The 13,133-nt window shown below is 34.1% G+C and overlaps 1 protein-coding gene across 1 annotated transcript in view; it reads left to right on the top strand.

Annotated features, from left to right (window-relative positions):
• The window catches only part of LOC145669499 (polyunsaturated fatty acid 5-lipoxygenase-like), a 134,222-nt gene that overhangs the window by 73,996 nt on the left and 47,093 nt on the right, over positions 1-13,133 (top strand). Inside the window, exon 5 of the mRNA XM_081737679.1 lies at positions 9,786-9,883. Coding sequence (XP_081593805.1) covers positions 9,786-9,883 — 98 coding nt within the window. The remainder of the gene's footprint in view (positions 1-9,785; positions 9,884-13,133) is intronic.

Genomic DNA, 13,133 nt, shown 5'->3' with positions numbered 1-13,133 from the left:
CTAGTGCAACTTCCAAAACAATGACCATCGAGGTCAAAGGTCAAAATACTTAAAACCTAATAACTCAGAAACGGAGCCACATATTGAGGTGCTGTTTCCAAATCTAGTAATAGATCATCAACTACTACAAGTTCCAAAATAATGATCATCGAGGTCAAAGGTCAATATACTTAAAACCTAATAACTCGAAAACAAAGCAACGTATTGAGGTGCTGTTTCCTCGAGGTCAAAGGTCAATCTCGTAAATGAAACCACATATTGAGATAACGTTTCCTCATTTAGTAAATTTGTGTGATCTATTCCATTTTGTACAAAGCAGAAAAAAAGTGAAGAAGGAATAAATTTGAGTGGCTTATTTACTTTTGTATTAATGAGAAAGAAATCAAAGGAACACAATTTTAACTAGCGCAGAATTTCTGTACCTTTTTGGGCTATTCAAATGGATTAACAAGAAACAAAAAAATATATGCAATATTAACTAGCTATGTATTATTTAAGCAAAACGAAGGGCTACATTTGAGAAAGCGAACATGGACCATTTTACTCAAATTTGGATGGAGTATTTAGCTTTTTATGAACCAGAAAAAAAAATGAAGAAGGTTCAATATTTCTATACAATTTTGTAATACCCAAATAAACGAAATTTTATTTTTGTACCAATCACAAGAAAATCAAAGAAGGGTCATTTTATACCTTTTTGTGCTATTCAAATAATAGAGGGAACAAATTTCAGTGGTCTATTTTATTTTTGTACCAATCAGAAGGAAAGCAAAGATATGCCATTTTAACTATTTAAACAAACGAAAGGATAAATTTTGTACCAACGAGAAATGCCATTTTATACCATTTTGTATTACTCCAATAAACGAAGGAATACCAGGAAAAAATAAGTGAAGATTAGGTGAATTATTTTCTTTTGTACCAACTGGAAAAGAGAAGAAGAGCTACTTTAACTAGCTCATTATGTACTGTTTAAACAAACGAAAATTGACCATTATGTAACTTTTGAAATACTGAAATGTTCTATTTTTGTATCAATCAGAAAAACACGAAGAAGGATCATTTTAACAAGTTCATAATTTCTGTAACGAAAGAATAATTTCGATGTTCTACTTTTTATACCAACGAGAAAAAATGAACTAGCTGAATATTTTATATCATACGAAAGAATAAATTTAAGTGACCTATTCAATTTTGTACCAATGAAAAAAGTCATTTAACTGGCTCAGAATTTGAGTTGTCTATTTAGTTTTGTACCAACCTAAGAAGAAGGGCGAAGAAGGACTATTTTATAATTTTACTACTCAAATAAACAATGGAGTATTTAGTTTTGTACCACCGAGAAAAACAAAGAAATTGCACCATTTTGAAGTATTCAAATAAACAAAGGACTTATAATTTGTGTCAACACAAAATCAATTAAACGAAGTAATGCATTTGAGTGAGCTATTTAATTTGAAAAACCGAAGCAGGATCATCTTATACCATTTTGTATTATTTCAACAAACAAAGGAATAAATTTATATTAACCAGAAAAAGCAAAAAAAGGACCATTTTAACTAGCTGCGAATTTTATATTATTTTAAACTAGTCTAATAAACGAAGGCATAAATATGAGTGAGCTATTTAGTTTTGTACGAACCAGAAAAAAGTGAAGAAGACCCATTTTAACTAACTGAGAATTTCTGTGCCTTTTTGTACTATTTAAACAAACGATGAGATAAATTTAAGTGATCTATTCCATTTTGTACCAAGGAGAATGCCATTTTTATCTAGCGTAGAATTTCTAGTGCATGCTGTATTATTTAAACAAAACGAAGGGCTAAGTTTGAGAAAGCGGACATGAACCATTTTACCCAAATTTGGATGGAGTATTTAGCTTTGTATGAACCAGAAAAAAAGTGAAGAAGATCCGTTTTAACTAGTTCAATATTTCTGTACAATTTTGTACTACCCAAATAAACGAAATTTTATTTTTGACCAATCACAAGAAAATCAAAGAAGGGTCATTTTAACTAGCCAAGCAGAAAAAAGGAAAGAATTAACACTTTGTACTAACCAGAAAAGGAGAAGAAGGATCAGCATTCTATACTTTTTGTACCATTTATTAGGGTGTCCTATTTCCTTTTATACCAACGAGAACCATTTTTAACTGGCTTAGAATTTTATGCCTTTTTGTAAAATTTGTATCAAACCGAAAAAAGCAAGGAAATACCATTTTAAATAGCTCAGCATGTTACAGCTTTTTGTGTTTTTGGTCTACCCAATTTCTTGACCATGTTGTACTATTTAAACAAACGAAGGAATAAATTTGTGTGACCTATTCACTTTTATAGCAAGCAGAAAAAGGAAAGAATAAATTTGAGTGGCTTAAGCAAAGAAGGTCAATTTATACCTTTTTGTGCTATTAAATTTGAGTGGCCTATTGAAGAATGAATAAATTTTGTTTGCAATTAAAAAAGCGGAGAAGGTCTACTTTCTGTACAAACCAGAGAAAAACAAAGAAAGACCATATTCTGCTACTCAAACGAAGGAAGAAATAAATTTGTCTAACCTATTCACTTTTATAGCAAAGCCCCTTTTAGTTTTATACCAACCATGAAGGTCCATTATACCATTTTGTATTACTCTATTTCATTTTTGTAACAATTAGAAGAAAACAGCTCAGAATTTTATACCTTTGTGGCGCTACACTGAAGTCTCAATTTTTCTGGTCATTAACTACATATTTGAACGTAAGATTTAACCAACCAGAATTGCGTCATAATTGTGTAGAACAGACTACATAGCAATTAGCGTTATTAAGAGACTAAAACGTTCTAAAGAAAACTGATGAATGACGACAAATCATAACAGCATACTTGTCCATTTTGAATCACAGCAGAAGAAGAGATTATATCAAAGTAAGAGAAGTTTTCAAAGTTCCATGTTGCTGCAGATATTTAAACAACGTTACGAATGCGTTACCTAACAGTTGTATTGCTAAGGTACTGCCTATTGCTCAACGATTCAATTATTTTTTTAGACTTTCCTTCCTCGTCTAAGTTCAAAAAGACAAATATATATTTTTGCATTTATGTATTTTATTATAATGGAATATAAGTTTATGGAGTATATTTGGAAAATAATAGAACATACATCATGATGTTATATTACCTTGAAAACATATTATTAAACACGGAGAATGCATAGAATGTTTTTATTGTAGATATATAAAATTATTTATTTGATTGGTTTTTGCTGAAGAGCTGAAAAAATGACTAGCATAGAAATTGTTTATGTTTCACCTAGAGAAAAAGAAATTCAGCGTGAAAACGAAAAACCTATACTGTTAATTCACACGTCTGACCCCGATTTGCCAGATGAATTACGTGATAAAGTGAGAATCATATATCCAACACAGGAAATAGAAGATGTGTATTATTTTAGACGCTATAATAGATATAATGATGAAATACTCCCGGAAAGTGATGATGACAGTGTTTCAAATATTGCCTGTTTTGAACTGGAAGCTAATGAGTGCGAGTGTACTAGTGAAAGTATTAGTGATACATGTGTTATACAATTATTTAATGAGTATACACCAAATTCAGTATTATTATGTGAAGCATGTTTTAAACATAATGAAAATGAAAAAGATCACAACTGTTTGCTGCAGTATGATTACGAATTATTGCAAAAGGTGTGGACGATCGTAATTAAACGTGAAATGAGAGAGAAAATCTATAAACTGTATATAAAGAAGCATTTTAAAGGTTGTAATATTAAGAACACTTATACTTTGGAAAAAAAATTTAATCTGGTATAAGAATACATTATAGAGTGTGATTATTATATTAACAAAATAGTAGAATTGTTTTTAGAGAAAGATAAACAATTATTTAATTCTGTAAATGAACACTGAGCCCACTGTATCATATGCATTTGATTGTGTAAGAATAGAAGAACTTGAACTGTTAACTGGATCAATTTGTAGTACTGTAATATTAAGAATTTAATAGATAACTAACATTGGACTCTAGCAACTGAATTGTCAGGGAGAGTCAATTGAAATTGTTCTCTGGATGACACAAAAATACACAAAATGTAACACCACAAAGGTATAAAATTCTGAGCTGTTTTCTTCTAATTGTTACAAAAATGAAATAGAGTAATACAAAATGGTATAATGGACCTTCATGGTTGGTATAAAACTAAAAGGGGCTTTGCTATAAAAGTGAATAGGTTAGACAAATTTATTCCTTCCTTCGTTTGAGTAGCAGATTATGGTCTTTCTTTGTTTTTCTCTGGTTTGTACAGAAAGTAGACCTTCTCCGCTTTTTTAATTGCAAACAAAATTTATTCATTCTTCAATAGGCCACTCAAATTTAATAGCACAAAAAGGTATAAATTGACCTTCTTTGCTTAAGCCACTCAAATTTATTCTTTCCTTTTTCTGCTTGCTATAAAAGTGAATAGGTCACACAAATTTATTCCTTCGTTTGTTTAAATAGTACAACATGGTCAAGAAATTGGGTAGACCAAAAACACAAAAAGCTGTAACATGCTGAGCTATTTAAAATGGTATTTCCTTGATTTTTTTTGGTTTGATACAAATTTTACAAAAAGGCATAAAATTCTAAGCCAGTTAAAAATGGTTCTCGTTGGTATAAAAGAAAATAGGACACCCCAATAAATGGTACAAAAAGTATAGAATGCTGATCCTTCTTCTCCTTTTCTGGTTAGTACAAAGTGTTAATTCTTTCCATTTTTCTGCTTGGCTAGTTAAAATGACCCTTCTTTGATTTTCTTGTGATTGGTCAAAAATAAAATTTCGTTTATTTGGGTAGTACAAAATTGTACAGAAATATTAAACTAGTTAAAACGGATCTTCTTCACTTTTTTTCTGGTTCATACAAAGCTAAATAATCCATCCAAATTTGGGTAAAATGGTTCATGTCCGCTTTCTCAAACTTAGCCCTTCGTTTTGTTTAAATAATACAGCATGCACTAGAAATTCTACGCTAGATAAAAATGGCATTCTCCTTGGTACAAAATGGAATAGATCACTTAAATTTATCTCATCGTTTGTTTAAATAGTACAAAAAGGCACAGAAATTCTCAGTTAGTTAAAATGGGTCTTCTTCACTTTTTTCTGGTTCGTACAAAGCTAAATAGCTCACTCATATTTATGCCTTCGTTTATTAGACTAGTTTAAAATAATATAAAATTCGCAGCTAGTTAAAATGGTCCTTTTTTTGCTTTTTCTGGTTAATATAAATTTATTCCTTTGTTTGTTGAAATAATACAAAATGGTATAAGATTGATCCTGCTTCGGTTTTTCAAATTAAATAGCTCACTCAAATGCATTACTTCGTTTAATTGATTTTGTGTTGACACAAATTATAAGTCCTTTGTTTATTTGAATACTCCAAAATGGTGCAATTTCTTTGTTTTTCTCGGTGGTACAAAACTAAATACTCCATTGTTTATTTGAGTAGTAAAATTATAAAATAGTCCTTCTTCGCCCTTCTTCTTAGGTTGGTACAAAACTAAATAGACAAATCAAATTCTGAGCCAGTTATGTGACTTTTCTCATTGGTACAAAATTGAATAGGTCACTTAAATTTATTCTTTCGTATGATATAAAATATTCAGCTAGTTCATTTTTTCTCGTTGCTATAAAAAGTAGAACATCGAAATTATTCTTTCGTTACAGAAATTATGAACTTGTTAAAATGATCCTTCTTCGTGTTTTTCTGATTGATACAAAAATAGAACATTTCAGTATTTCAAAAGTTACATAATGGTCAATTTTCGTTTGTTTAAACAGTACATAATGAGCTAGTTAAAGTAGCTCTTCTTCTCTTTTCCAGTTGGTACAAAAGAAAATAATTCACCTAATCTTCACTTATTTTTTCCTGGTATTCCTTCGTTTATTGGAGTAATACAAAATGGTATAAAATGGCATTTCTCGTTGGTACAAAATTTATCCTTTCGTTTGTTTAAATAGTTAAAATGGCATATCTTTGCTTTCCTTCTGATTGGTACAAAAATAAAATAGACCACTGAAATTTGTTCCCTCTATTATTTGAATAGCACAAAAAGGTATAAAATGACCCTTCTTTGATTTTCTTGTGATTGGTACAGAAACAAAATTTCGTTTATTTGGGTATTACAAAATTGTACAGAAATATTGAACCTTCTTCATTTTTTTTCTGGTTCATAAAAAGCTAAATACTCCATCCAAATTTGAGTAAAATGGTCCATGTTCGCTTTCTCAAATGTAGCCCTTCGTTTTGCTTAAATAATACATAGCTATAATATATTGCATATATTTTTTTGTTTCTTGTTAATCCATTTGAATAGCCCAAAAAGGTACAGAAATTCTGCGCTAGTTAAAATTGTGTTCCTTTGATTTCTTTCTCATTAATACAAAAGTAAATAAGCCACTCAAATTAATCCTTCTTCACTTTTTTTTCTGCTTTGTACAAAAATGGAATAGATCACACAAATTTACTAAATGAGGAAACGTTATCTCAATATGTGGTTTCATTTACGAGATTGACCTTTGACCTCGATGACCATTATTTTTGAACTTGTAGTAGTTGATGACGAATTGCTAAATGAGGAAACAGCACCTCAATATTTTGCTCAGTTTTCGAGTTATTAGGTTTTAAGTATTTTGACCTTTGACCTCGATGATCAGTATTTTGGAACTTGTAGTAGTTGGTGGCCAATTACTAAATGTGGAAACAGCACCTCAATATGTGGATCCATTTCGAGTTATTAGGTTTTAAGTATTTTGACCTTTGACTTCGATGGCCACTATTTTTGAAACTTGTAGTAGTTGATGACCTATTACTATATGTGGAAACAGCACCTCAATATGTGAATCCATTTTCGAGTTATTAGGTTTTAAGTATTTTGACCTTTGACCTCGATGATCATTATTTTGGAACTTGTAGTAGTTGATGATCAATTACTAAATGTGGAAACACCACTTCGATATTTGGCTCGGTTTTCGAGGTATTAGGTTTTAAGTATTTTGACCTTTGACATCGATGACCACTAATTTTGGAACTTGTAGTAGTTGGTAACCAATTACTAAATATGAAAACAACATCTCAATATGTGGTTCCGTTTTCGAGTTATTAGGTTTTAAGTATTTTGACCTTTGACCTCGATGGTCATTATTTTGGAACTTGTAGTAGTTGATGATCTATTACTAGATTTGGAAACAGCACCTCAATACGTTGCTCCGTTTTCGAGTTATTAGGTTTTAAGTATGTTGACCTTTGACCTCGATGGTCACTATTTTGGAACTTGTAGTAGTTGATGACCAATTACTAAATGTGGAAACACCACTTCGATATTTGGCTCCGTTTTCGAGTTATTAGGTTTTAAGTATGTTGACCTTTGACCTCGATGGTCATTATTTTGGAACTTGTACTAGTTGATGACCAATTGCTAAATGTGGAAACAGCACCTCAATACGTTGCTTCGTTTTCGAGTTATTGGGTTTTAAGTATTTTGACCTTTGATCTCGATGACCACTAATTTTGGGACATGTAGTACCTGATGACCTATTGCTAAATGTATGATATTCGTACTCAGCATGGTCGAAAACCCCCATATGCCGAGTTTCATCCAAATCGGTTCAAAGAGCGTATCGAATCGCTATGTTACATAGGTATTCATTGTCTTAAAATAGGGTTGAAAAAAATCTTATGTAATTTCTGCTATGGTAAAATAGGGGTTGCAAAAGTAATTATAAAAGAGAACCAGTACACCCCTTAAAATGTATTCTCTGGTCTGCTGTGTGTTCGTAGTCTCAGTGTAATTTCTGATACTCCAACGGATAACTCCAACCAATCAGAACCGTGTATTTACAGGCTGTCTACAAAAATTCCAAAATGATATTTCGTGACTTTTTTCGTGACCTTTTCTTCACCAAATCATAAAATTTCCTAACATTTTCAAGAGCGAAATTTGGGTGCGAATTAGGCCAACTTTTCATCCATGCGATAGAAACGTACTTTGCTTGCGATTTTAGTAGCGTCTAAAGCCGACCATAAACATTTTTGGTGGTGAATTTTGACGTTTTATAGAACGAAATTTTCCAATCTGTACTTAGATTTCTACAGTTTTAAAAAAGGTCGTGACCCAAAAGCTAAATTTCGTGACTTTCGTGACCGTTTTCTGATTTCGTGACTTTTTCGTGACATTCATGACTTTCGTGACCGTTTTCTGATTTCGTGACTTTTTCGTGACATTCATGGCTTTCGTGACCGTTTTCTGATTTCGTGACTTTTTCGTGACATTCATGACTTTCCTGACCGTTTTCTGATTTCGTGACATTCATGACTTTCATGACCGTTTTCTGATTTCGTGACTTTTTCGTGACATTCATGACTTTCGTGACCGTTTTCTGATTTCGTGACTTTTTCGTGACATTCATGACTTTCGTGACCGATAGACATCCTGATTTAGCTCTTATGGCTAAAGTCGAGCGTGATTAAAATATACGCTTGCAAGAAACCCCTTGTCGTTATGTATTGCCATTTTTTTTCTATGACGATCAACATTTAAACTCTTCCTCCACCTTCCTGCCAGTCCCTCGAGTTCCGTCTTGTCGTTACAGATAAAGAAGTCAGTTTCTGCTGTTTCTACCTCCTGTTGGTTGGTGAACCATCATGATCTTAGAAAGTGGTTCCATTGACCAAAACAGGCATTAAGGTTGGTTTAAAGGGACAAGTTTTGCCGATAGATGGCACTACAGTCTTCGTATCTCTCCCATGTATTTTTTTTTATCTTTCACCAAAATTCACGATTTTTTCTTACAAATTTCAACTTACAGACTTCAAATTTCTAGAAAAGGAACTTCATAATCTATCGAAGGCAATAATCCGTGCCGATTTTTTTATTTAGAATTTTCTTCATTGTTGAAATTGCTTGATTGTTGAAATGGATATCCAAATCTTTAACAATGAAGCTGTTTTAACAATGAAGACAATTCTAAATAAAAAAAATCGGCACGGATTGTTCCCTTTAATAGCTTATGAAGTTCCTTGTCTAAAAATTTGAAGTCTGTAGGTTGAAATTTATAAAAGAAATTGTAAATTTTCTTAAAAGATAAAAAAAAACATGGGAGAGATAGGAAGACTGTAGTGACATCTATCATCAAAACTTGTCCCTTTACACTAACCTTAATGCGAAGGGATAAAATCACGACTATATGCCGGGTGCAGTATTTGTTGTATCCATCAAGCTACTGCATTTTTGTTGCGTTTTTCCAGGCGAGTGTGGTATTGCGTTATCCTGTTGCAGCAGGGCGCGCTTTCATTTCACCAATATTTTTATTATAACCAGGGCCGGCTCTACCGTATGTGCAACACGAGCATTTGGATGGAGCGGCAATTTTTGAGGGGCGGCAAAATCTGTCATTACTATATTATGATATTTAAAATAAATATTTCTTCTTGGAAATATAATTCATGATAATGATAGTTAAATTTACCAAACTGATCTTCTATTGGAATACTGCATTCATAAATCATGTTTAGGCCGCATTAGTTTAAGGTCACATGAACAGTGTTAAAGCAAATGGTCAAACAAATTCCAGTATCTTGAGCTAGAAGTTTGCACACTTCGGTAATAATGACCAAAATTCTATGAGTATCTACACATCACGAAAAGCTTAAGTCTTAAATATCTTACTACTTCAAAATTACACTATCTATTTTGTGTTATTACTGGAATCATCAATTTTATAATGCTGAATCCTCTTTTATTTTCTTCTGTAGACAGAAGCATATTGGAATGAAGATACGTGGTTTGGTTTGCAGAGGGTTCAAGGTGTCAACCCTGTACTCATTCGTCTTTGCACCGAAATCCCTGAAAAGTAAGTTACATGTCATATCTTTATTATTATTATTATTATTATTATTATTATTATTATTATTATTATTATTATTATTATTTGGTCTAGGAATTAATTCGTGCGGTTGGTACGCACACATTGAAGCTGTAGTACAAACACAAAATACATAAATACCTTAAGAAAAATATTGTCCATCGCTAGCCACCACTTTCGCCCATCTGTCAGGCAATGTACGGATTCCGTGGCGAAAGAAGTCCTCATCCTTGGAAGCGATCCAGTCAGAGACCCATGTTTCGATATCTTCTGAAGAAGTAAACCGCTGTCCAATCAAATCGTTGTTCATGCAATCGAACAAGTAGTAGTCCGAAGGAGCAACGTCTGGTGAATACGGCGGGTGGGGTAAAACTTCCCATCCGACATTTTCTAAATAGGTTTTGACCGGTTTTGTGACATGTGGGCGAGCGTTATCATGTTGAACAATAAGTTTATCATGTCTGTTCTCCCATTCTGGTCGTGTTCTGGCCAGAGCTTGCTTCAAACGCATTAATTGTCGTCGATAACGTTCTCCATTCATAGTTTCACCCGGTTGCAGCAGCTCATAGTACACCACACCTTTCATATCCCACCATATGCACAGCATAACCTTTGCACAGTGAATATCTCGTTTTGGTTGTGATGGACCTGGTTCACCTTGTTTCACCCAGGCCTTTTTTCTTTTAGGGTTCTCGTAATGGATCCACTTCTCATCACCCGTAATAATTCGATGCAGAAACCCCTTTCTGCTCTGTCGTTGAAGCAGCAATTTGCAAATGGTTTTTCGTCTTTCAACGTCTCTGTCTTTCAATTCATGTGGAACCCAATGTGACATCTTTTGAATCATTCCCATGGCTTTCAAGCGTTTGGAGACTGTTGTTTGATCAACGCCTAATGCTGCTGCAAGTTGTTCCTGCGTTTGACACGAATCCTGCTCGAGCAATGCTGTCAATTCTTCGTCTTGAAATTTTTTTGGCTGTCCAGCTCGCTCTTGGTCTGCCAAGCCGAAATCACCACTTCTAAACCGTGCAAACCACTTCTGACACGGTCGCTCAGCTAGAGCATGGTCACCATACACTTCCACCAAAATACGATGACTTTCAGTCGCACTTTTCTGCATGTTAAAGTAATGCAGCAGGACACCCCGCAAAAACACTTTATCAGGCACAAATTGCGCCATGTTCACTTAACTACAAACTGGTGTTGTTGACGCTTTAATCCACTGCCCTATACTACGAACGATACGCGATGACATGGGTTTGCAACACATGTGTGGATACACGGAACTGTGGGACGCTCCGTTCGTTGCGGCATCTCTTGTCCACCCGCACGAATTAATTCCTAGACCAAATATTATTATTATTATTATTAGTAGTAGTAGTAGTAGTAGTAGTAGTAGTAGTAGTAGTAGTAGTAGTTGTTGTTGTTGTTGTTGTTGTAATAGTAGTACAAGAAACTCGTGTATGTTGGCAGCACTGAAATTCAATGAGAAATCGTCAAGTTAAGCGAGTGTCAACTTTCAGAAGATGAAAGTGTTTTTAAATTGCTTTTCTAGCTAGGTATATGGTATTAGGCTACTGCCGTTAAAATTGCAGTAGGGGAGAGGTGAGCAATGGCGATCACCTAAGAAAAATGGGTTATTACGTAGTTTCATTTGAAAAATATATTGAAACAAATTTGTAAATACGTACTCCAATCCTTCTACAATAAGTATGTAAAATAAAAAGAGGATCATTCTTTCAGTTCGTTAACACGATGGAAAAAACTCAAATTGCTACTTTGATCACCATTCCCATCACATGTTGGTAATGGCGATCACAGTACAAGCTTAATAAAAACACGTAATTTCATAGGCAGTTTAAGTTTTTTTTCTACATTGCGCCTTCGAAAGACTGAGAAACGTCAACTGAATGCTTTATTGACGTATTTTGAAAGACACGTCACAGATATATCCATGTGGTGAGTCCACAACAGTACAGTCAGCATACACCCACGATCCACAAAAGTTACACCGATACCAAAGTTTCAGTCTTTGACTCAAGTAGGCGTATTACCTATCTTAGGTCTAGCCTCTTTTATAATTTTTGGCTAAAGAAGTATTCCAAATGTTTGTTAGGAATGGCGATCACCATGATGGTAAACCGATCACGTTGATCGGCATTTCCAACATTGCATCATTTTGAAAATTGAGCTGGTTATACTGTAAAACGTAGTTTATTTGAAATATAACTATGTGTCGTGCATTAGACGTAAATGTAACTTTTTATGAATCTTAGTAACTTCAAGATCTTACAACTTAAAAGTGTACGTATGGTGAGTTGAAATATGCAGATCCTTATAAGAAAATCAACAAAAACAAGTTTCAGCACACTGTAGACTTCAGTCTTCTCTGACAACTTCCTCGACAATACACAAGAAACCTTGCTACAAGAGGCAGATGCTAGCACTAGTTTGATTTCTTCTCGGGGCATGCAAGAGCGCAAAGTGGGCTGATCGCCATTCCCTTCCTCTCCCCTATTAGGAAACAGACTAGCGATTTTAGCTAGAAGTTTACTTTAGACCAAAAAAGTAAAATTATTATATTAAGTTGGTGTGAAAGAAATGTTCGCCCCAAGTGCACCATTTCCAAAGAAAAATTGAAGGTGCAATACCTGGTTAATCAAGTTGGTCGGCGTCTGCAATCACATCCTACTTTGTCATCATCAAATTATATGAGAGAAGAGTCGAATGGCTTCATCGCTGTCGAGAAAAGGGTATAAAACACCATGTAACATCGCCATTGACATCAGTTTTAGCTGATCAAATGCTCTCCCTTAGCTTGCCAGAAGCTCTGAGAGATCTAACCTAACCCAAGCCTCTTAGATTGTCTGTAACTTTGCGGAACACCAACCTCTTTTTGCTTGCCTGGAGCACAGAGAATTCTTAAACCATTTCCACTTAGCTTGCCTAGAGCTCTGAGATCTCCAGCCCACCTAGCATGCCTGGAGCTATATGAGAACTCTACCATTCTATTAGCTTGCTTAGAGCTCTACGGGACACCAACCTCGATTAGTGTGCCTGGAGCACTGAGAATCCCTAAACCACTTCCACTTAGCTTGCCTAGAACTCTGAGATCTCCAGCCCACCTAGCTTGTCTGGAGCTTTATGGGAACTCTACCATTCTATTACCTTGCTTAGAGCTCTACGGGACACCAACCTCTTTTTGCTTGTCTGAAGCACAGAGAATTCTTAAACCACT

This window comes from Thermobia domestica, chromosome 14 (assembly GCF_964235325.1).
Source record: "Thermobia domestica chromosome 14, izTheDome1.hap1.1, whole genome shotgun sequence".
In the NCBI taxonomy this organism is placed as follows: domain Eukaryota; kingdom Metazoa; phylum Arthropoda; class Insecta; order Zygentoma; family Lepismatidae; genus Thermobia; species Thermobia domestica.
The sequence above is the reverse complement of the archived record's forward strand: the minus strand, read 5'-3'. Positions and strand labels throughout refer to the sequence as shown.